At 44.6% G+C, this 26325-nt stretch overlaps 1 protein-coding gene across 1 annotated transcript in view; it reads right to left on the bottom strand.

The window, feature by feature from the left end:
• SFXN1 (sideroflexin 1) overlaps positions 1 to 25226 on the bottom strand; it is a 44969-nt gene extending 19743 nt beyond the window's left edge. Inside the window, exons 1-5 of the mRNA XM_044280737.1 lie at positions 25099 to 25226; positions 10173 to 10345; positions 8312 to 8482; positions 6526 to 6624; positions 358 to 433 (exon numbers count right to left, since the gene is read on the bottom strand). Coding sequence (XP_044136672.1) covers positions 358 to 433; positions 6526 to 6624; positions 8312 to 8482; positions 10173 to 10336 — 510 coding nt within the window. The 5' untranslated portion in view covers positions 10337 to 10345; positions 25099 to 25226. The remainder of the gene's footprint in view (positions 1 to 357; positions 434 to 6525; positions 6625 to 8311; positions 8483 to 10172; positions 10346 to 25098) is intronic.
• Positions 25227 to 26325: the final 1099 nt, after the last annotated feature.

The following is a 26325-nucleotide window of genomic DNA, read 5'->3' as shown; positions in this document are numbered from 1 at the left end:
CACCCTATCCATTGTAATTGGTGGGCATAAACATTCTACATTCACACTGCATGTCAATTTCTGAACAGATTTGTATTTACACAGTGTGAGGATGGGATTTCTTCAACTGGATTCACTTTGCTGCTGCTGTAACTTCCACAATGGAAAAGCTGCAGCGTATACGCCCCATGTGGATGGTCCCCAATGGATGAAGCAATATACATTGGACCAGTTCTGTGTATATTATAGTTTTATCACCCATATTTAGGTTACCTGTGGCAAGCATCACCTGCGGGACATGAATTGTTAGAAGTGATGAAATGGCTTTAGTATATCACGTCATTTAAGACACCATATAAGTAGAAACACATGAAGTACCTTGGTTAGTGCGTTAAGTCCTAGAGCTGTAGCAACAGCACCTGTGGTGGCAGAAACATAAGCTGTTCCCAGTTGGCTAAAACAACAAGAAGTAAGAGTGTTTGCATATGTCCGAGAAAAGCATGGAGCCATGTCAACAAAAGTCACTGATGAAAGTGAAGGTGATACTTAGATGTTAAAATCAGTTACTAGCTCAAAAATGTGCGACTGTGGCACCCACAGATATAGTGCCACTGTGAAAGAAGCAAACCCCAACTGGTGAAGTGTAGAACAAATGAAAAGGTGGCTGCAAATATGTGAGCGGCTCCCTCCGTGGTTTGCTCATTTGTTTTTGTAACTCACATAGAAGTGAATGGATAGAGCCGTGCACACGTCTCCACCTTTCCATTCATTTTCTGTGGGACAGTGGGAATTATGGCTTAAATGCTATGTACACCTTTGTGGGCAATTTTTTATTTTAGTGATTGCATTTGACTTATTTTGGACTAAAAATGATATATTTTTTTCAATTGGTCTGTATTAAAAATATTGAGCTGTTTTGTCGCAAAGGGTTAACTGTTCACTTTCACTTTCTGCCTCTAATAATCCTTATCTTAAAATTACTAAGAGGTCATAAAAACTTATTTAAGCCACATTCTTATCAGTAAGATAAGAACTGAGCTATAATGAATGTTTATAAGGACTGAGAGCAGAGATAAGGAGCCTATCGGCTCCCTGTCTCATGGAAGAGAGATAATTCAGATTCTGCTAGTAGAGAATCTAAGCTCTGTACAGAGAAAAGGACTCCATATTTTTAATAAAGACCAATTGAAAAAAATAAAATAAAAATTACCTCATAATGCATACAATGTCATAAAAAATTATAGCCTTTAAGGCTGTATTACACCAGCAGATAATCATGCAGATCATCACTAACTAGCGTTCGCAGGAACACTCGTCAGCAATAATCTATGTGTATAATAGTGCAGCTGATTACTCAATAATCGTTCATCGGGCAATGCCAATTTTTAAGCACGCTTAAAGGGGCATTCCCATCACAGACAATGGGGGCATATCGCTAGAATATTAAATTCCAGCAAATATAAGCACATGTCAATGCATAATTGTAACTTTCATTATTTTCAAAAGGTCAAGGAGACCAATAAGGCCTTTTTATTACATGTGCCCTTTGCTACATATTAAAACATAGCCTTTCTTGTTGCTTGTAAACATAAACATCTGACTAAATAAAAGAATCTAAAATTAGCAGCTGTGTCACCTGGTTACTTTTAATCAAATGTATTTGTAACACTGTTATCTTCACAGTGTAATGTAGCAATTGCAGGGCTATAGTGAGCTGGGTCTGTGCTTTGCTATAGTCTCACTTTTCCTCTGTCCCTGTGCTACATAAAACATCTCCTTCCTAGTATTTTCTAATAACCAGTCCACCTGCTGCCTAAGGCCTCATGCACATGACCGTATGTATTTTGCGGTTTACAAAAAACACATCCACAAAAAATACAGATGACATCCGTGTGTATTCCGTATTTTGCGGAATGGAACATCCAGCCCTTCATAGAACTGTACTATGCTTGCAGAACAGAAATACGGACATATGGAAACGGAATGCACACGGAGTAACTTCAGTGAATGGTTCCGCATAAGGTCAACAAAAAAACGGAACGGACACTGAAAGAAAATATGTTTGTGTGCATGAGCCCTAAGACTGCTTTAAACACTGCCCCCCGACATGTTTCACCAGATGACCTGGCGTCTTCAGGGGATTTGGGCAGAGCATGTCAAACTCCACCGAAGACGCCAGGTCATCTGGTGAAACATGTCGGGGGGGCAGTGTTTAAAGCAGTTTTACGCAGCAGGTGGACTGGTTAGGCTACTTTCACACTAGCGTTCGATCGGATCCGTTCTGAACGGATCCGATCATATTAATGCAGACGGAGGCTCCGTTCAGTACGGATCCGTCTGCATTAATAACTTAGAAAGAATTCTAAGTGTGAAAGCAGCCTGAGCGGATCCGTTCAGACTTTCAATGTAAAGTCAATGGGGGACGGATCCGCTTGAAGATTGAGCCATATGGGCTCATCTTCAAGCGGATCCGTTCCCATTGACTTACATTGTAAGTCTGAACGGATCCGCTCGCCTCCGCACGGCCAGGCGGACAGCTGAACGCTGCAAGCAGCGTTCAGCTGTCCGCCTGTCCGTGCGGAGCGGAGGCTGAACGCCGCCAGACTGATGCAGTCTGAGCGGATCCGCTCCATTCAGACTGCATCAGGGCTGGACGGAGGCGTTCGGGTCCGCTCGTGAGCTCCTTCAAACGGAGCTCACGAGCGGACCGACGAACGCTAGTGTGAAAGGAGCCTTATTAGAAAATACTAGGAAGGAGATGTTTTATGTAGCACAGGGACAGAGGAAGACTGAGACTATAGCAAAGCACAGACCCAGCTCACTATATCCCTGCAATTGCTACATTACACTGTGAAGATAACAGTGTTACAAATACATTTGATTAAAAGTAACCAGGTGACACAGCTGATAATTTTAGATTCTTTTATGTATTCAGTAGATGTTAATGTTTACAAGCAACAAGAAAGGCTATGTTTTAATATGTAGCAAAGAGCACATGTAATAAAAAAACCTTATTGGTCTTCTTGACCTTTTGAAAATAATGAAAGTTATTGCTAGGATATGCTCCCATTGTCTAATAGGTGCGGGTCCCAAATCTGGGACCCGCACGTACAAGTAAAACCGAGCGGGGAGAGCTGTGGCTGGAGGACCCTGGGTTTCCCGGGGTCTGTCCACCACCAAGTTCTGCCTGAATACAAGTGAATGGGAGCGCACGCCCGGCCCCTGCTCCCACTCATTTCTATGGGGCAGACAGAAATAGCAGAGCCAGCGCTTGGCTATTTACGGCGGCCCCACTGAAATGAATGCCCTCTATTCATTTCCCCGCTCTGTTCTCATTGTAGGTGCGAGTCCCAGAGGTGGGACCCGCACCTATCAGAAAATGGGGGCATATCCTAGCAATATGCCCCCATTGTATGCGACGGGAAAAACCCCTTTAAAAATCATTTTTTGCCAAAGGGAAATCGTGTTCTCTAATCATGGTCTGCTGCCGGCAAATAATGATTTTGTATGGGGACGAGAGATGGCATTAGCGATTGATCGGAGTGGAGATCTACAGTAATTTGTAGGGTTTTCAAATAAAGTAGCCCACTTTGGTACATTCGGTCCTCAGCTTTGTAATACCCTGTGAATATGACATGGGGGGGGGGGGGGGGGGGGGTAATTGAGTAGCACTAGAAAATATTTTGAATACCTATGAATTTCTCCCTTTGCGCATTTCCTTAGCAGTTCCCATTTTGTTTCATTCCATGTTAAATTATACTGCTTTTATATTTTTAATACAAATACTACAATGTCCATGTTATACTATTATAAGGGAAGCTAAACAGTAATGAGGGATGTATGGAGGTGGGGATCCTGTTACTGATCACACAATATTAATAGCAGGGAACTGCACATGAATGCAATGACAGTGTTAGAAAATGGTTAGAAGAAGTAGTACTATCTATGTACACCTCTCCACAGGCAGGGGGCACACTGTTCTTATTCCATTCCTTATGGTGAGCAAGGCTATGAGCACGGGAACATGCTGGCAAACAAAGGAAAACAAATTATGTAGTTTAGGAAGAATGCAAAACCCTCAAGGCATTGGTGAAGATATATGCAGAATAATGACTGACAGCATCTAGGACACGATACCCAGACAAAGTCTCGATCAAATCTTTTATCACAGAAGAAATGCCAGGGTACCGCAGACAAATCATGCCAGTGGCAGGTTTTTACTCTTTGGTCCCTAGGCAGCTGATTGATCAAAAGTACAGCAATGGGCACAGATACTTGATCTCTTCCTATCACTAGCAGTAGTCAAAATTGAAGTGTGTTATTACTCATTTTAGCAAACTTCTAAGAAGGCATAATGACATGTCGAGTTTTGATCAGTGAGGTCCTGGTGCCGAGATCCCACCGATCACAAAACTTGGGAGCAGAAGCACACAACTGAGCACTGTGCTTGTGCCCTTTCATCTCTGCTCAGTCAGCTCTCCAAACAAACAGTGTACAGATGAATACAAGAATCCATACAACCCTTACTACACTCTTCTGAGAAGAGCCAACCAGAGAAAAAAAGGGCACAGGCACAAAAGCTCAGCTGAGCATTCTGCTCCATTACTTCAGCAAATCGGTGGGGATCCAAGCACCTGGACTCAACTGCTCAAAACTTCTGATATGTCATTTGTCAGGACAGGTACCCTTTAATTCCAAGCTGAGCTGCCCTTTAAAGGGATTGTCCAGGCTCAGTGCGCACATGCCGTCTCCCTGTCCACCGCTGATGTCTAAGGCAAAGACCAAAAACAGCAGCAAACGAAGAGAGACAGCACATGCGCACTGAGCACGCACCGTCTCCTCATACAGCTGATCAGCAGGGGTGTGGGATGTCGGACCCCTGCCGATCTGATATTAATGACCTATCCCGAGTATAGGTAATCAACAGTAAAAGCACGGACAACCCCTTTAAAGGTTCTCTGGGAATTTGTTATAATGGCCACCAGCAACCCAACCTGGAATGTGAATAGGACCGGTTGTGTCCTGCTGTATACATCTAAGGCCACCAAGATATTGTCATGCATTAAACGAGGCATGGACTCGCGGGTCAGGGATGTAATATTAACATTTTACAAAGTGTTGGTGCGGCCTCATCTGGAATTTGCAGTCCAGTTCTGGGCACCAGTCCATAAAAAGGACACACTACAGCTGGAAAAAGTACAGAGGAGAGCGACTAAACTGATAAGGGGCATGGAGGGTCTTCGTTATGAAGAAAGATTAAAATAATTACATTTATTTAGTCTTGAGAAGAGATGTCTAAGGGGAAACATGATTAACCTGTACAAGTATATAAATGGGCCATACAAAAAATATGGTGAAAAACTGTTCCATGTAAAATGCTCTCAAAAGACCAGGGGGCACTGCCTCCGACTGGAGAAGAAAAAGTTCAGAAGAGTCAAAACTTCTTTACTGTAAGAACGCTGAATCTGTGGAACAGACTTCGCCAGGACGTGGTCACAGGAGGAACAGTGGACAGTTTTAAAAAGGGATTAGATGAATTCTTAAAAGTAAACAACATTAACGGTTTTGAAAATGTGTCGAAATCTGAGTCTCCCTTCCTTCTGGGATCCGCATCCCCACCTATCCCTTGGTTGAACTTGATGGACTTATGTCTTTTTTCAACCGTATCATCTATGTAACTATGTGGAGAGGGCTTGCTTTATTACCATTGCATGTACAGGTCTCTCTCCTCAGTCTGAAGACATATTGCAGGCATGGATCCCATTACTTCTATCTAATTGCAGAGCAGGAACTCTGCTTTACAATTAGATAGAAAAGATGCGCAGTATGATGGGAACAGAGAGACCAATAGATGCAGTGAGGCTCCGGAACACAGTGGAGGTAAAACAAGGCCCTGCCCTCCTCCTTCATTTACTACTAGGGAGGGATACAACCAGTCCTATTAACATTCAAGGACAGGTTGTTTGTGGCCATTATAATTAATTCTAAGAGAACCTCTTTATGTACTCCCACATGATTTTTTTTCATCCAGTTTTTAAATCCAAAGCCAGGAGTAGAACCAAAAAGAGGAACGCTCAAGTGTTTTATATGTGTCCTCCATGTATGACCCATTCTTGGCTTTAGCTTCAAAAACAGCATCAAAAGATCTGGAGAAGGAAACCCAGTGTGAGTGACGTACTGCTATGACCATCATATGGTAACATCTCCAACATTACCAGGTACCTGATATCTAAGCTCTAAAAGAAGCCATTTTCTACCACTCAAGGAATGTCTATTTCATGTAAAATGCCTAACAACCTGCAGGCCTTCTGTCAATTACACCATTTTTCAGAAGGGTCACAATATTTGTACAGAAGAAACTCCTCATTACGTTCTCAAGCACTACACACTGCCTGCTTTGACACTCTTTTTAGCCTGGTGTGCTCCTGACACAAGGTCATTCATTTCATTCTTGCACATGGCTGGACTCCAAGCCTCTACTGGCCTAGTAAAAGCCGTGAGAGCTGAGGCTGCTGGCGCAGAGCCATGTTTTATACGTCCTCCTACCTTCCAGTGATGGGAGCATCTCCACTACGATTTGTGTAGTTAACGATGGCATTAAAAGACTGGTTAATCCACTGCCAAAAGATCACGGCTGGAGTTGTCCTGAAAAACAGAAAGCAGTATTTTAAAGCTTTCATTTGACATGGCTTAAAGGCAGATCTACAGGCTAAACATGAACATCTGGGAGACGGCTGCATTCATATATGGAATTTTCCCTTATTTCTCTGACAGATGCACACACACATTGGCTGCTCCGCTTGCTTCATTTCCTTGAGCTGAAAAAGGGTCGTATCTAAGCTGTAATAAAAGCTACGTATCATTTTGCCAAGACCTATTTATACCATGTGCACAGAGACCATCAATTAAACACACACAATCATTAAAAGCGAAATACTGACTAGATCCCTGGGATTTGTATTTGACTGAATTAAACCGCTTTAGTGCAGAACACAAAAGGGATATGAAAAATAATCTACTCCACTAAAACACAGTAGGGTGAATTCCCAAGTGTCCAGAACCTGTGCTTATGTGCACGGCATGTGAAGTGTGCTTCTATGGAGTAGGCTAAATCAGTGTTTCCCAACCAGTGTGCCTCCAGCTGTTGCAAAACTACAACTCCCAGCATGCCCGCACAGCCAAAGGCTGTCCAGGCATGCTGGGAGTTGTAGTTTTGCAACAGCTGGAGGCACACTGGTTGGGAAACATGGGGCTAAATGACAGGTTTGGTCATATATCCAACTTTCTACAGACATTTAGGCACTGTCCAGATGGAACAGAAGGCTGGCAGAGCTGTCGGGCACTGCTTCAGTAATAATGAAAATGGTACATGACAAAGGATATATTTGCAAGATGCAAAAATGCATCATTTTAACAATTATTTGCTAAAAGGGTTTTCCAAGACCTTACAACTGACGACCTGTCCTCTGAGTGCCGCTGCCTTCTCTCAGCTCACCAAGCTGAGTGCCGTACATTATACAGCGGCTGTGCTTGGTATCGTGCTCAGCCCCTTTCACTTCTATGGGGCTGAGCCACGTCTAGGCCACGTGACAAATTTACGTGTAGTCAGTGGCCTAGGAACAGATAAGAGAAGGCTACAGAGCTACTGTGTGCACCACTGTCTTCTCTCAGCACCGTACATTATACAGCGGCTGTGCTTGGTATCGTGTTCAGCCCCTTTCACTTCTATGGGGATGAGCCACGTCTAGGCCACGTGACAGATGAGCGTGTATCTTAAAAATTAAGATACCCTAGAGGAAGCACAACACGACACACATGTTGGGGTTGTTTTGAGGCGCCATACTGGGTCTGTATTACTTGTGTGTGCGGTTTTGTATATTAGTTTGGATGTATATCCTACTTTACTTGTTTATATCTTGCTGCCATTATTGTGTCATTTATGACCATGTATTTGGTGCCTCATCTGTGAGGTGTCAATACCTTATATTTGTGTATCATGATAAAGTATCTTCATTTTTACAATTCTATATGTAGAGTGTGTTCTTTATTGGTGTGGGTAGTTTGGTATTTGCTTCTGCTATGTTACCAATGGGCCCTATGTCTATGGGGGTGTAGTGGCCGCGCTGGGGCACTGCACATCAGGTCCCATTCGAATGAATGGCACCAGAAACTATACAGTGGAAAAATTCAAAGAAAAGGCTCCTGATAAGCGGAGAATAAGATATTTCCCTCTAATAAGTATTACGATGTTTCTTACTGTACTGTGAACAAACGTCACAGGCAACTATAACCATTTAAACAGATGCAGATATCGTTTTTCATATAATCTCACCTGTAAAATGTCATCATGCATCCTGTGATAGTCATATTCATCGGTACCTGAGCGGACATCCTTCCGATAAGGATCATCTTTTCACCAGTATCCGGGTGAAAGGCAGAGTCATACACGTACTTTGCTCTCCATAATTCATCTTCTGTGAGTCCAGGCTGCACAATTCCATTTCTACAACGACAAGAAACAACATTTTGTATGATCTGATCGTGTAGTACCGACTCATTCCTTGGCTTTCACTGTGTGTTGCCATGGCTCTTTCCTCTTTCATAAGACGTGGTCTTGTAGATAAGCTTATTCACCCAAATATGGAGATTTTGAGAATTATATTAGATAGATAGATATAGATAGATATATATATCTATCTATATCTATCGGTGTGTATAGAGAGACGAGCCGGGAGATCCACATATCTATCTACCTTGCGCAGGAATAAATGATAAACGTAGAACCAAAAGGCAATATAAACCCCTCTATCAGATTCCTGCTGTTCATATAAACTACAGTTGGCACGGTGGTCATTGCAGGTAACAAAGCAAACAAATGAAGATGTGACAAACATATTTTCTTTATATGTTTGCACTGATAGCGAGGTTATCACTTGAATCTAGAGCTGGTGAAAGATTAACCATCACTGACAGCTTTATGGATGAAGACACTGCAGTAGGAAAAAAGAACCTCAGATCCTGTGCTTTCCTGGATCAGGATTCACATTCAGAAATAAAATAACAGTAGTCCAGAAATGAAGCCTTTTAGGGCACCGTCCCTTCTTTAGATATAGGATAAGTATGCTAACATATCAGGATATAGGATATATCTATATTTATTTATAGGAGATCTCTATATTTGTGAACTATGTACAGAAGTAAGGCCCTTGCATGATACTTAAAGGAGATGTCCCATTCATTAATATCAGATCGGTGGGGGTCCGGCTGCCTTCTCTTCACTGGTGTAATTCCGTCCCCATTCACTTCAATTGGAAGGAGCAGACAGAGTGCAACAGTGCCTTCCCACTGAAGACAATGGGGAGAGAGGCGCAGTAATACACCTGCTCACTGTTGTGAAGTGGACGGTGGGCAGGAAAAGAGTGGAGAAGGCAGCGCTCACATCTTGAGAATAGATCATCAATATAGGAAACAGGAGAACCGCTTTAAGCGTATTAAAATAGGCCATCTTAGTCATAAGTTACTCATAAATAGTCAACATGGTTCAGCATTAAACTGAAAAGGATATCAAAGAGGAGCGTTATGAGAGTCCTTCCTGTCTGCTGGCCTTGTATGGCTGAAAACCACCCCCTGACATGCCAAGTAGTTGAGAGCCGGGCTTTCATAATAATGCTCCTTCAAGTACCAGGGGCAGGGAAGTTTTGACTTTTCAAGTGATCTGAGAGGTTCACGAATATTCATGTATGGCCGCCCCATTAGCATGCTATACTTTTTTGTATTAAGGGCTTGATCCAATATGTCTGACCTTCATGTAGTAATCACAATGGTGTAGTACAAACATCCTGGAGGGAAACTGATGACAAAACAGAACACAGTGGCAAATTGACATATGCCAAACTTTTTAAAGAGACCACTGAAGTAAAAGTTTTATGTCCTATGGCATCAGATTTATCATTGGACGGCTTGTTGACCCAGAGACAGAAATGAGCCTCGCAAAAGGTCTAGCACTTTCCTGGACATCACCATGGACATGCAGTGGTGAAGATCCAGTTTCTTACCTGTACAAACAACGCAAATGATTTCTGTGGTCTCATTTATTCAATGTGCGAATCTGGTTTGCGCATCTTCCATAGGATACCACAGCAGGGGTGGGAGTAGGCCACTTCTGCATAACACTTTACATATGCAGTCCATACCTGTAGTCATGAACAATGTGTCGGGCATGTTCCAGCTGGTCATTTGACAGAAGGATATTCCTTGGGTCGGTTACTGTAAAGAAATGCTTTGCTCTTCCAACAAATGTGCTCTGGTCCCAGCGAGGTTCCTTGATGTTAATATTTTGGGATAATTCGCTTGACATTTTTTTAAACTGAAAAAAATAAATAAAGAAGAAGAAGAAGATGAGATCAAATGTCTGCAATATCAAAACTTATGCTAAATGTAGCACCTGGGTAGTAGGTGTGCGCAGCACTACAATGAGGAGCGATGTCCACTAAAACATTGATGGTGCAGTGTAGTTCTGGTGCCGACCTCCGGAGATGAAGCTACATAGAACCACTGACTGGCTGGGGTACCCATCAGCAAAGACCATAACTTGGAAAATGCCTTTAAGCGTATACATCTCTAGGGAGGCTCCCTGCTCACATTTGCTAAATACTTTCATGTTCACATTTTTATACCCCCTGTGATTTAAAATACCATCCTGTGTAATACTCACCTTACTTATCCTCTGCTTCTCCCCAGTCCTCTGGGAGTCTCTGTATCTTGGCCTCTCATGATGCCATTTTGACAAAGACATACGAAATGTGGTGCAGTGGTGACCTAGGTGGTGTCCCCTGCAATTAGGGCTTGGTAACAATGGTCACTGAAGACCAGGAGATAGAGACTGGTACAAGACCTGGGATCTGATGTCCCAGACACAGCAGGGGCATCGATCAGGTATTAGTTTGTTAGTTATTTTATAGCATTCAGAGAGCTTTTGAGAGGCTGGACAACCCCTTTAAAAATCCAGATAAAAGCTCTTACTGGACCATAGAAATGTCCACTCTGATCGAGTGCCAGTGGTGCTCCACAGAATGCCAATTACTAACCTGTACCTGCTTTCATAAGATGATGCAGCGCTGATCACCTAGCTGGTGAGAAGCTTCGGAGCTTAGTGACAATGTAGAGCCTCGGTGGAGGCAGAGCTACTGTAAGCTTCGTTCAAGCACGGGCTCATTGCAGCAAGGTCAGTCCAAGGACAATGTAGGATCCAGCATCTCTAAAGCACTGATCCACTTTACAAGAAACTACCACAGTAAAGCTCATTCAGTGCTTTTCTTTGTCCTCGTCCTTTGCTTTACAGAGATATTAAAGAGCAGGTCGCTGCAAGGATCAACCTTTCCTGTTCAGAGATCACAGCTGTAAACAGGACAGAGATCTTATTATATTACTCACTGCCATGTAATTCTTCAATGCACGGCCTCTATAACCTTCGCTTCATAAGGTCATCTGAAGCAGAAAGAGCCAACGTGTTCACCATGATAAAGTCTACCCATGCATTAAAATCAGAAATCAAGGAGAACGTCCTCAGTACAGGTATACTGCCCACAACTGTCACCCCAGCCCTATCATTAACAATGGTTGACTTGGGTAAAAAGAACTGGCCACTTAAAGTCAGATTCTGGCTTCCCTTGGCAGGAGAGGGTATGGTCCATTCTTCATATATAAATCTACCAATAAACGACAGGACATTTTGCCGATTTTGGCAGAATCAACAATCTGTATGGGCACCTCAAAACTGCCACCTGAAGCATTGGTCAGCATCCCCAAAGCTCTAGAACAAGCATTTTTATGGGGCAATTGGGACAGACAGATGCAGGGGCAGACCGGAATTTTAAAGTGGCCCTTGGAAAAAAAAAAAAAAAATAATGACAGAAGATGGGGCAACACAAATGGGCAGGGTCAGCAATATCATAGTGCAGCACAAAATACTGTTCCAGCAGGACCCCGTACTACAGTGCAGCACATACTATCTCAAGCCTGTGTCGCTGCGCCATTTATACACTGCCTCATATAGTGGCCTATGAAGGTGAACAGCAGGGCAGGGACCCATGGGCTCCCATACCAAACTATGGGCATCTGTGGCCTGCCAGCTAGGTACATAATTACCTTATACTCCCAGTGGTAATGATCTGATGCATGCAGCGTTAGGGCTGTTTCACACGAGCGAGTTTGAGTTTTCTGCAGGTGCAACGTGTACATGAGAGTTGTTTTTCACGCATCACTTCTGCGTCGCGTGAAAATCGCAGAATGTTCTATATTCAGCGTTTTTCACGCAGCCCTGGACCTATATAAAAGTGTATTGGGCTGCGTGAAACATGCATTGCATCCACAAGCAAGTGCGGGTTCGATGCCTTTTTGACTGGTGGTTACAAAGGGTGGGTTCACGTCTGCGTTCTGGGGTTCCGTTATGGCTTTCAGTTATAACATGGTTATAACGTAAAATAAGGGAATCCATAAGATGGAAGTCAAAACGGAAGCCTTTAGAGGCATTCCATTTTGATCTGCCATAATAAAACTCTATGGGAATCATAACGGATCCGTCTGGTTCCCATTATGCAAGACGGAAAAAAAGTCCTGTTGACAGGATTTTTTGTCCGTTCTGCATAATGGAAACCAAACTGATCCGTTATGCTTCCCTATAGACTTCTATTATGACGGAAAGCAAAACGGAATGCCTCTAAAGGCTTCCGTTTTGCATTCTGTCATAGTACAAGTCTATGGGCAGCATAACCGATCCGTCCTTCCGTCTTATGGATTCCGTTATTTTCCATTATAACCATGTTATAACGGAAAGCCATAACGGAATCCAGAATGCAGATGTGAACCTACCCTAAGAGATGTTGTTTGTAAACCTTCAGTTTTTTTTATCACGCGTGTTAAAAACGCATCAAAACGCATTGCGCCCAAACGGAAAAAACTAGACAACTGAACGTGAGCGCAGACAAAACTGACTGAACTTTTGTGCAAAACAGTGCGAGTTTCACTGAACGCACCCTGAACGCACCCTGAACGCATTCGGACCTAATCAGTCAAGATCGTGTGAAAGGGATCTTAATTATGTACCACACCAGTATCGGTGAAGAGGGCATGTGCGACCTACTGGCCAAAGGCCCACCGGGCAATTTCCCTGTAGAGTCTATGGCCAGTCCGCCTCTGAACAGATTTGGGATAGATATTTAGCACCATAGTGTATGGCCAACGTAAACCCACTCAGGCCAGCACCATATTCGGTGCCAAGATATTTGGTCTGTGGTTTGTAGGATTGGAGAGGGGGGGCTTAGTTGGTGGCCCAACTTTTACCAGTAAGACCACCTGCACACAAATGCGGTTGAACGCACATAAGATACGCACAAATTTCAGTCTGGATATATGTGCGTTTCTGCAGCATATCTGCACCAAAATCCACAATTTGGGGATTAGATGCCGTTTTGCCGCAGATCTTACGTATCCACTGAAAAGGGTGAAATCCACAGCTAAGACTGCAAACATAATTGACATGCTGCAGATTTGGAAATCCACAATGCAGGTCAATTTCCGCATGGAAACAATCTGCAAAGTGTAGATGAGATTTGTGTAATGTCATAAAAGGCGTATTCTGTAACATGTGCAGGCCTAAGGCCCCTTTCACACGAGCGTGACGGATTGGCTCGGGATGCGTTCAGTGAAACTCGCACCATTTTGCAAGCAAGGTCCGTCAGTTTTGTCTGCAATTGCGTTCAGTTGTTTCCACGCGGGTGCAATGTGTTTTAATGCGTTTCTCACGTGCGTGATAAACAATTTAAGGTTTACAAACATCTCTTAGCGACCATCAGTGAAAAACGTATTGCATCCAGACTTGCTTGCAGATGCAATCCGTTTTTCACTGAAACCCCATCCACTCCAGGGCTGTGCGAAAAACGAGATTATAGAACATGCTGCGTTTTTCACGCAACGCAGAACTGATGTGCACAGACCCGTTGAAATGAATGGGTCAGGATTCACTGCGGGTGCAATGTGTTCACGCCACACGTTGCACCCGTGCGGAAAACTTGCTTGTGTGAAAGGGGCCCAAGTCCTGGATGCCATAATTTCATCCATCAAGGTAAACTGTTTTCTTAACATAGATGTTACGGAGACATGGTTTAATGAAAGAAATGACTGGGACATAACCATACCAGGGTACTCTTTATACAGAAGAGACAGAGAAGGCAAGAAAGGAGGAGGAGTGGCCCTGTATGTGAAAGATAGCATTAAATCTAACCTAATACAAGTTGGTGAGGCCAACACAGAGTCAGTTTGGGTTACGTTGCAGTTTGCTAATCATGCAGTAACTCGTGTAGGTGTGATATATAGACCACCTGATCAAGTTAAAGAACTAGATGATCTACTAGTTGAAGAAATAGCTAAAATGACAATGAAAGGAGAAGTTATCATCATGGGAGATTTCAATCTTCCAGATATAAACTGGAAAACCAAAATAGCAAGTTCTACCAGGAGTACAGATATTCTAAATTCCCTACTGGGGTTATCCCTACAACAAATGGTTGAGGAGCCAACCCGGAGGGAGGCCATTTTGGACTTGGTATTCACAAATGGGGATTCGGTATATGATGTCATTGTAGGCGAAACCTTGGGATCTAGTGATCACTAGTCAGTGTGGTTTAATATAAGAACTGTGAAAGAGTCCCACCACACAAAAACAAAAGTTTTAAATTTTAGAAAAACAGACTTTTCAAAAATGAAATTAGTCATAAATGAGTCCTTATCAGACTGGAACGGATTACATGGAGTCCAGGAGAAATGGGACTACTTAAAAGGTGCATTATTGAAGGCAACAGAAAATTGCATTAGACTTGTCAGTAAAAGCAAAAAAAGGAAGAGACCACTGTGGTACTCAGCAGAAGTGGCCCAAATCATTAAAAATAAAAAGCTAGCATTTTGTAATTCTAAAAAAACCCAGAGCAATGAAGATAAGGAAATCTACAAGATTAGGCAGAAAGAGGCCAAGCAAGTTATAAGAACTTCTAAAGCGCAGGCAGAAGAAAAACTAGCTCAGTCTATGAAAAAAGGGGATAAGACATTCTTCAGATATATAAATGAAAAAAGGAAATTAAAACAAGGAATAACTAAGGCTACTTTCACACTAGCGTTCAGGGCTCCGCTTGTGAGTTCCGTTTAAAGGCTCTCACAAGCGGCCCCGAACGGATCCGTCCAGCCCTAATGCATTCTGAGTGGATGCGGATCCGCTCAGAATGCATCAGTATGGCTCCGTCTGTCCTCCGCTCCGCTCAGCAGGTAATGCAAACATAATGTTCATGGTAATGCAAACGGATCCGTTCTGAACGGATCTAAGCGTTTGCATTATAGGTGCGGATCCGTCTGTGCAGATACCAGACGGATCTGCTCCGAACGCAAGTGTGAAAGTAGCCTAAATTAAAAACAAAGGACGGAAGGTATGTAGAAGAGAATAAAGGGCTAGCCGACTGCCTTAATGAATACTTCTGTTCAGTTTTTACAAAAGAAAAAGAAGGAGAAGGACCTCCACTAGAAAGGATGACTAATAAATCGTTTGATGCATGTGTCTTTACAGAGGAAGATGTTCTAAGTTTGCTGTCTAAAGTGAAGACAAATAAGTCACAGGGGCCTGATGAGATACACCCAAAATTATTAAAAGAGCTTAGTGGTGAGCTGGCAAAACCGTTAACAGATTTATTTAACCAATCATTAGTAACAGGAGTCGTCCCGGAAGATTGGAAATTGGCAAATGTCGTGCCCATTCACAAGAAAGGTAGTAGGGAGAAATCGAGCAACTATAGACCAGTGAGACTGACATCAATAGTAGGCAAATTAATGGAAACCCTATTAAAGGATAGGATTGTGAAACATTAAAATCCCATGGATTGCAAGATGAAAAACAGCATGGGTTTACTTCAGGGAGATCATGTCAAACAAACCTTATAGATTTTTTTTGACTGGGTGACTAAAATAATAGACGGTGGAGGTGCAGTAGACATCGCTTATCTAGATTTTAGTAAGGCTTTTGACACTGTCCCACACAGAAGACTTATCAATAAACTGCAGTCATTGAGCATGGACTCCCATATTGATGAGTGGATTAGGCAGTGGCTGAGTGACAGACAACAGAGGGTTGTAGTCAATGGAGAACATTCAAAACAAGGTCATGTTACCAGTGGGGTTCCACAGGGATCTGTACTGGGACCAATTTTGTTTAATATCTTCATAAGTGATATTGCAAAAGGCCTCGATGGTAAGGTTTGTCTTTTTGCTGATGACACAAAGATATGTAACAGGGTTGATGTTCCTGGAGGGAAACGCCAAATGGAAAAGGATTTAGGAAAACTAGAAGAATGGTCAGAACTCTGGCAACTGAAATTTAATGTGGATAAGTGCAAGATAATGCACCTGGGGCGTAAAAACCCAAGGGCAGAATATAGAATATTTGACACAGTCCTGACCTCAGTATCTGAGGAAAGGGATTTAGGAGTAATTATTTCAGAAGACTTAAAGGTGGGAAGACAATGTAATTGAGCAGCACGAAATGCCAGCAGAATGCTTGGATGTATAGGGAGAGGTATAAGCAGTAGAAAGAGTGAGGTGCTTATGCCGCTGTACAGAACACTGGTGAGACCTCACTTGGAGTATTGTGCGCAGTACTGGAGACCATATCTCCAGAAGGATATAGATACTCTAGAGAGAGTTCAGAGAAGAGCTACTAAACTGGTACATGGATTGCAGGATAAAACTTACCAGGAAAGGTTAAAGGACCTTAACATGTATAGCTTGGAAGAAAGAAGAGACAGAGGGGATATGATAGAAACTTTTAAATACATAAAGGGAATCAACTCGGTAAAGGAGGAGAGCATATTTAAAAGAAGAAAAACTACCACAAGAGGACACAGTTTTAAATTAGAGGGGCAAAGGTTTAAAAGTAATATCAGGAAGTATTACTTTACTGAGAGAGTAGTGGATGCATGGAATAGCCTTCCTGCAGAAGTGGTAGCTGCAAATACAGTGAAGGAGTTTAAGCATGCATGGGATAGGCATAAGGCTATCCTTCATATAAGATAGGGCCAGGGACTATTCATAGGATTCAGATATATTGGGCAGACTAGATGGGCCAAATGGTTCTTATCTGCCGACACATTCTATGTTTCTATGAAACGTTACCAGCACATACTACTCACTGGTAATATTGCTTACTGATGGCCATCCAGGTGTATAGCTTAGTAAAATATTAAAGAGGTGGTGCAGTGGTAAATACTGATCGCCTGTCATCGGGATAGGTCATCAATATGAGATCGGTGGAGGTCAGACTCCTAGTACCTCCCCCAATCATGTGAGTGATGCCTCCTCTTCAAAATCTAACCGCATGCCATCTCCCTTGTGATAAGCAGTTGTAGTTACACTGCGCTGCCACTAAAAGAGAGACAGCGTGAGGGTAAACTTTGAAGAGGACACAGCACTCACTGTAGAGCTGATGGACAGGGGCGCTGGGTGTCGGACCCCCACAGATCTGATATTGACGATCCATCCTGGGGATAAATCATCAATATTATAGCACTGCACAACCCCTTTAATAACCTATACTAAGGATGGGTCATCAATATCTGATCGGTCGGGGGAAGACTACCTGCATCCCCACTGATCAGCTGCTTGAAGAGGCCGTGGCGCTCCGATGAGCAGTGTGGCCTCTTCCTAGGCCAGTGGCATCGTGTTCATTGGTCACATGGCCTATGTGCAGCTCAGTACCATTCAAATGAATGGTGCAATACCAAGCACCGCCACTATACAATGTTTGACCTTGTGCTTGGTATGCCGTGAGGTGGTCATGACTCTTCCAACAGCTGATCAGTGCAGGTGCTGGGAGTCAGACCTTCGCTGCACCGATCACCAGGATTATACTCCCGGAATACTCCTCCTGGATCGGTAACCAGCCCCTAGCTACCATATGTCATCTATAATGCTGGTGTCTTCTTATGTGGTAAAGAGGCTTCTGGGGACACGGATGGGTTTGCTATGGCCAGCTGCACAATGGCATGCTTCTAGTGGCCCCAGACCAGACAACAGGTTCTCTATACATTGGAAGTGCTCAGGAATCAGCACATATACTGTATTACACCAGAAGTTTATTAGTAACTGGTCTCAATCTGAGGCTCCTCCAAGGTTCAGGTTCAGGTAGCATTCCACATATATGGAGCTCATAACAGAAGAAGGCCTAAAGCAACCAGCGTGCAGAAGAAACACAGCACAGCAGGCGGCTGTATGAGTCACGCTGCAACATTTGGGATGCTGATATATTACCATGAAAGGCTGTATTAATAACAGCAACATGAAGGGCAAGTTATATTTGTTTAATTACAGTTTTGACATTTTGTTAAAAAAAAAAAAAAAAAAAACACGTCAGTGTATGAATACCTGATACACTGTCTTATGCCTAATGCAGACTCTTAAGGGGGTGGTGTAAGGCACTGCAATCCTGTAACAAATTTTCAACAGATCCAGCGCCTTGGTGGGACAAGGCATTTTCGCAGATCATGCTTCATCAAGCTTGGTGAAGCGCGATCTGTGTAAGGCTACTTTCACACTAGCGTTCGTCGGTCCGCTCGTGAGCTCCGTTTGAAGGGGCTCACGAGCGGACCCGAACGCAGCCGTCCAGCCCTGATGCAGTCTGAATGGATGCGGATCCGCTCAGACTGCATCAGTCTGGCGGCGTTCAGCCTCCGCTCCGCTCGCCTCCGCACGGACAGGCGGACAGCCGAACGCTGCTTGCAGCGTTCGGGTGTCCGCCTGGCCGTGCGGATCCGTCCAGACTTACAATGTAAGTCAATGGGGACGGATCCGTTTGAAGATGCCACAATATGGCTCAATCTTCAGGCGGATCCGTCCCCCATTGACTTTACATTGAAAGTCTGGACGGATCCGTACGAGGCTATTTTCACACTTAGCTTTTATATGCTAAAATAATGCAGACGGATCCGTTCTGAACGGAGCCTCCGTCTGCATTATTATGATCGGATCCGTTCAGAACGGATCCGATCGAACGCTAGTGTGAAAGTAGCCTAAAACGTGTCCCCCTGAGGACGCCATGGAGTTTTTACTGAAGTCTCTCATGACCCCAGATCCGATGGGATTCATTGCTGCCTTTTGTTGTTGTTGTTTTCACTGCAATCCTGTGCCCTACACTGTCACCTCAGGCCATGTATTAGGCATTATAAAAGGAGATCACAGAGAAAATGCACCAAACGGATATGCCACTGACAATATATAAAGGAGAACTCTAGGCCACACAGTTAAGAGCTGCCCCGACATTGTATTACATCGGTAGTCACGTGGTTCTGGGAACCATATACTGAATTACTATACACAGAGGGCAGGCAAAGGCATTTGAAGTCACACATGAATTTGGCAGGCATATCATAGGGATCTTGAATATCAGCATGAGTTCTGAGCCACAGCAGCACGTGCCATATACCGCATCCAGGTAACCATGATTTACTGTGGCTGACCCACTTTATCTTTGTAAGGCCTCATGCACACGACCGTTGTGTGCATCCGTGGCCGTTGTGCTGTTTTCCGTTTTTTTTCGCAGACCCATTGACTTTCAATGGGTCCGTGGAAAAATCGGAAAATGCACCGTTTTGCAGCCGAGACCGTGATCCGTGTATCCTGTCTGTCAAAAAAATATGACCTGTCCTATTTTTTTGACGGTTCACGTACCCATTCAAGTCAATGGGTCCGTGAAAGAACACGGATGCACACAAGATTGGCATCCGTGTCCGTAGGTTACTTTCATACAGACGGATCCGAAGATCCGCCACCAATGTATTAAAACAATAGAGGGAGGAAGGGGAGGGGCACACTGCCACCAATGTTAATGCAATAGAGGGAGGGGGGGGGGGCGCACACTGCCACCAATGTTAATGCAATAGAGGGAGGGGGGGGCGCACACTGGCCACCAACGAGTTAACTACAGGGGAGGGAGGGGGGGGCCCACTGGCCACCAATGAGTTAAAAACAGGGGGGGGGGGGGGGGGCAGTCATGTACACCGTTTTTTCATCACCATGGGAACGCCTCTGTGTTAGAATATAATGTCGGATCTGAGTTTCACGATGTAGCTCATATCCGACAGTATATTCTAACATAGAGGCGTTCCCATGGTGATGGGGACGCTTCAAGTAATGTTTGGGTGTCCGCTTGTGAGCTCCGTTTGAAGGGGCTCACAAGCGGCCCCGAACGCATCCGTCCAGCCCTAATGCATTCTGAGTGGACGCGGATCCGCTCAGAATGCATCAGTCTGGCAGCGTTCAGCCTCCGCTCCGCTCAGCAGGCGGACACCTGAACTCTGCTTGCAGCGTTCGGGTGTCCGCCTGGCCGTGCGGAGGCAAACTGATCTGTCCAGACTTACAATGTAATTAGTCAATGGGGACGGATCCGTTTGAAGATGACACACTGTGGCTCAATTTTCAAACGGATCCGTCCCCCATTGACTTTCAATGTAAAGTCTGGACAGATCCGTCTGAGGCTACTTTCACACTTAGAAATGTTTTAACAATATAATGCAGACGGATCCGTTCTGAACGGAGCCACCGTCTGCATTATATGAACGCAAGTGTGAAAGTAAAGGGACTCCTGACTTTACATTGAAAGTCAATGGGGACGGATCCGTTTGCAATTGCACCATATTCTGTCAACGTCAAACGGATCCGTCCCCATTGACTTGCATTGTAATTCAGGACGGATCCGTTTGGCTCCGCACGGCCAGGCGGACACCAAAACGACTTTTTTTTCCATGTCCGTGGATCCTCCAAAAATCAAGGAAGACCCATGGACGAAAAAACGGTCACGGATAACGGACCCACGGACCCCGTTTTTGCGGACCGTGAAAAAATACTGTCGTGTGCATGCTCGCCAAGATGTTCCTAGATTGTGCCATTCTGAATATCTACACTGGACAGAGATGGTTACAATGGATGAATTTTGCAAAGTCAAAGCACTTTCAGTTCTCAGTTAACTGAACCCAATTTAGGAAAACTCCTTTCAAAAAAGGATGTAAAAATGCTGACATTAACAAATTCCTGCCACTTCCAAATCCAAAAGACAGACTTTTATCTTAGGGTACTTTCACACTAGCGGCAATCTGCGACGTGTCATGGTTTTATTCCGGCTGCCTCTCGGCATGTTTGCAGTGCTGCAGCCAGAACTCCGGCCCGGCCCCATTATAGTTAATGGGGCCGGAGAGGACCTCCGGCGGCACGCGTGCACTAGCGGCAGCACGGATCTGGCAGGCTGTTCACAGCCTGCCGGAGAAGTAAAAGTAGCCTTACATGTATTTGACCAGGAGGTGGTCGGCCACATCATAGCTAACAAGCGTGTGTAAAAGTGCTGCCAATTATCCGATGTTCCTCAGGCAATCGCATTTTTAAGAAGGCTAAAAAATAAATCATCATCTGCTATCAGCAAATAATGGTTTTGTATGGGGACGAGCGATGGCATTAGCGATTGCAGCATATAATAGCAGCGGGCTCTTTTGACGAGCAGGCAGTTGTCGAAAAGGAACGCTTCCCTCCCAACAGTCGAAATGCTGATCTGCAGGTCTAATACAGGCCTAACTTGGCCACCCCAATGAGCGTTCCCCACATGAACTCAGCTGATCACCCGAGAAGGGATTGTCTTGCTGATATCAACCCCCTTAAAGGGGACCTGTCATATCCTCCAACAATGGCCGCTCCTTCTGTTGCATTTCTTTTTCCTAGTCTCCCCTGTTCCCATCAGCACCTCTCATCCCTATTCACGACCCATCAAGAACCAGTACCGAAAACTGGCACCTTCACAGTGCATGGCCTCAATGGCACAAGACTGGCAGCTCAGATTACTCAGGACTGAGGGGAGGGTCTTAAAGACAAAATGGCTGCAGACAGGTAAAGACCGCTGCCTTTGTTGGAGAATATGACAGGTCACTTTTCAAACACATTTATAAATAATACATACTGAAAACGGTTCACCAGATCTGGCATTGCCAGATTCTACAGATCATAGCCGGATTCCTATTGACTATAATAGGATAAGGCTTTCACACGGGCGAGTTTTCCGCGGGGATGCGATGCGCAAGTTGGACGCATTGCACCCGCACTGAATCCCGAACCATTCATTTCTATGGGGCTGTTCACATGAGCGGTTATTTTCACGCATCACTTGTGTGTTGCGTGAAAATCGCAGCATGCTCTATTTTGTGCGTTTTTCACATAACGCAGGCCCCAGGCAAGTGCGGATGCGGTGCGATTTTCACGCACGGTTGCTAGGAGACAATTGGGATGGAGACGCGATCATTATTATTTTCCCTTATAACATGGTTATAAGGGAAAATAATAGCATTAAATTTGTATTTATTTATTTTTAACCCCTCCAGCGCTATTGTACTAAGCATTCTGTATTCAGAATGCTATTATTTTCCCTTATAACCATGTTATAAGGGAAAATAATACAATCTACAGAACACCGGTACCAAGCCTGAACTTCTGTGAAGAAGTTCGGGTTTGGGTACCAAACATGCCGCTTTTTCTCACGCAAGTGCAAAACGCATTACAATGTTTTGCACTTGCGCAGAAAAATCGTTCCCACAACGCCCATCTGAAAGAGGCCTTAAGGCCGCTCTCCGGCGTGAATGCTGGGTTCTGGCCATCAGCCGCCATTTGTGCTGGATCAGACCGCAGATGCGATTGCGACCTTCATTTAGGGTACTTTCACACTTGCGTTTTTCTTTTCCGGCATAGCGTTCCATCACAGGGGCTTAATACCGGAAAAGAACTGATCAGTTTTATCCCCATGCATTCTGAATGGAGAGTAATCAGTTCAGGATGCATCAGGATGTCTTAATTTCATTTGTTTTGACTGATCAGGCAAAAGATAAAACCGCAGCATGCTACGGGTTTCTCTCCGGCGAAAAAAACTGAAGACTTGCCTGAACGCCGGATCCGGCATTTTTTCCCATAGGAATGTATTAGCGCCGGATCCGGCATTCAGAATACCGGAATTCCGGATCCGTCCCTCTGGCCTGCGCAGACCGGTAAAAATGTCAAAAAATGTACAAGACAGATCCGTCGGTCTGCATGACAAGCGGAGAGACGGATCCGTCCTTGCAATGCATTTGTGAGATGGATCCGCATCCGGATCCATCTCTCAAAAGCTTTCAGTCAGCGGCAGATCGGCAGATCCGGCGGGTAGTTCAGACGACGGAACTGCCCGCCGGATCACACTGCCGCAAGTGTGAAAGTACGCTTACACATATAACACATGGAGCCATCAATGCTATATTGTGAATACTCTGTTACTATATAGTCCCATTGGTGCAGCGTAATCTTCAATAGCTGTTTAAGACAATTACATTGTGATCATCAGTCCTGCAATAATCAATATCCTGTACTAATGACAGAATAAAGGCAGGGGTACATAGAAATGAGGCTCTACAGGCTGTGTTCCTGTATAATAGGTTACACATTTTACTGTACTATGGGTACAGTGAGGTCAAAGGTTTGTTGTTGGCAGGGAAGCTGCTGACAAGTGCAAGTCTTCACAAATTAACTGGTCTCATGCTTCATGTCATCTGACTGCCAGCTCTGGAATAACAGAAGCATTACTTCCATCTACCAATAGTTACAGTAGCTTACAGGGAATGAAGACGTAACTGTAGCCATAGGTTTTCCTTTTTTTGTAACTTTTTTATGGGACAAAAAAAAAATGGCTGTTAAAAACGGATGAAAAGGCTAAAAAAAAAAATTTACAGTTTATCCATTACTAATGGCTTTTTCTTTTGTCCACCGTCACGTGAATGTAGCAATAAAATGTCAACCCTTGCAGTGTCCTCAGTATACATAATGCCCCCCCTCCCCCAATAGCATCCCCTAGTAGTGCCAATTGAATAATATTCTCACCTCATCCACTTGCTCCACAGTGGTGGCACCAGGACCTGACACTCCCAGGGTCATGATGTCACAACGGAAGTGACAGGTCTTGCTGCCTCCAGTGCGGAGCAAGTAGCTGATTTTTAGTATTTTTTTAAGTAAATAAATAAATAAAAATAAATAAAAAATCCATTCAGGGGTTAACGGTCGTTAGTTGGGTGAACTCCTGTCTAAAGCCTCACGCACACGTCCGTGAAACATGGTCCGTGTGATACCGGCCTGGATTTCTTCTGAGTGCAGGAGCGCACTGCATCACTGGTTGCTATGACGCCGTGCGCTTCCTGCTGCCACCGCAGTACAGTAATACACTGCACTGATCTATACCAGTGCACTACTGTACTGCGGCGGCAGCAGGAAGCGCACGGCGTCATAGCAACCAATGACGCAGTGCGCTCCTGATCTCAGCAGGAATCCAGGCCGGGGAAGCTGTGAGTATAGAGCCTTCTCCACTTCCTGGTCCTCCGGTACTAACGAGCGCTTCCATAATGGAAGCACTCATTAGTATTTATCCCATAAGCATTTTCCCCCACTGCGTCTTATAGGGCGAAAAATACGGTAAGTAGATGATACTTTCAAAATCTCACGTACACGGTGCAGACATTTTCCACGTGGAAACATGGAGCATGTCAATTGTGCAGATTTTACTCATTGCAATGCACTGGCTGAGATCAGGGGTAAATCCATACCAACAGATTATGTGACAGATTTCTGACCAATCATTGAGCAGATGGCCGATTACACACACAGGTCTTTTGTTCTACACATTGATCTGACAGAATTGGTCAGATGATCTGTTGGTGTAAATGCCCCCTTACACATAGCTCCTTCTGCCTTGGTTCACGAAACTGCACCCCCATAGGAAGTCCTACACCACAAGTCCAGATCCAACCTCACAAGGGATGATGCAACACCACCTGAGTCCTGAGACTTCACCCTAACCACCAGGGCTGCCAACACAGGAGCTCCCCTATAATACATGCCGCCTGTTCACACTGTAACCATCATGCAGTAAATGGTCGCTAATAAGGCAAGCTCCTTGCAGAGCAGCCGGCTACCAGCGCTGCAGGAGCAGAAATGAGACAAATGGCCGCCCGCCGTGAAGATGAAGGCTGCACTCACACTAGTAGCTGTGCAATGAGTCCTGCAGCAGATGCTCTCCTCCGCTTCTCTCCCAGCACTGCCAGCCCCTCTGCCGCGGTGGCTCAGCTCCTGGTCACATGGTGCGGTGACGTCATCCGGCTACGGGGACCCCACCGGGACATTTCTGGTGAAGACTGCATAATGCTGATGTGTGAAGAGAGGGAGGCAGTGTGACGCTTGTAGTAGAGGCAATGGATGAGAACGGAAGCGTCTTCTGTGTAAAGTGCGGTTAATGCGTGCTAAGTGGGCGGCCATGACAAGGGCCGATAGTCATATGACGTCTATCTATGTATTGGTCTATATCACGCGTATTTTAGTACAGGGATCAGCAATCCTAACCCCATGCAGTACCCCCAGTATATATTACCCCCCACCCATTGCCCTCAGTACATTTAATGCCCCCATAGTGCCACAGTATCTACACTATCCCCCAGCGTGCCACCAGTATCTATAATATGCCCTATAGTGCCCCCAGTATGTACAATATCCCCCAGCGTGCCACCAGTATCTATAATATGCCCTATAGTGCCCCCAGTATGTACAATATCCCCCAGCGTGCCACCAGTATCTATAATATGCCCTATAGTGCCTCCAGTATGTACAATATCCCCCAGCGTGCCACCAGTATCTATAATATGCCCTATAGTGCCCCCAGTATGTACAATATCCCCCAGCGTGCCACCAGTATCTATAATATGCCCTATAGTGCCTCCAGTATGTACAATATCCCCCAGCGTGCCACCAGTATCTATAATATGCCCTATAGTGCCCCCAGTATGTACAATATCCCCCAGCGTGCCACCAGTATCTATAATATGCCCTATAGTGCCCCCAGTATGTACAATATCCCCCAGCGAGCCACCAGTATCTATAATACCCCCATAGTGCCCCAGTATCTACAATATCCCCCTGCGTGCCCCCAGTTTCTATAATATGCCCTGTAGTGCCCCCAGTATGTACAATATCCCCCAGCATGCCACCAGTATCTATAATATGCCCTATTGTGCCCCCAATATGTACAATATCCCCCTGCGTGCCCCCAGTATCTATAATATCCCCTATAGTGCCCCCAGTATGTACAATATCCCCCAGCGTGCCACCAGTATCTATAATACCCCCAGCGTGCCACCAGTATCTATAATATCCCCTATAGTGCCCCCAGTATGTACCATATTTCCTACACTATAAGGCCTCTTGCACACGACC

Source organism: Bufo gargarizans, chromosome 2 (genome assembly GCF_014858855.1).
Source record: "Bufo gargarizans isolate SCDJY-AF-19 chromosome 2, ASM1485885v1, whole genome shotgun sequence".
Classification (NCBI taxonomy): Eukaryota; Metazoa; Chordata; class Amphibia; order Anura; family Bufonidae; genus Bufo; species Bufo gargarizans.
Note: the sequence above shows the minus strand (reverse complement) of the source record. Positions and strands in the feature narration are given on the sequence as shown.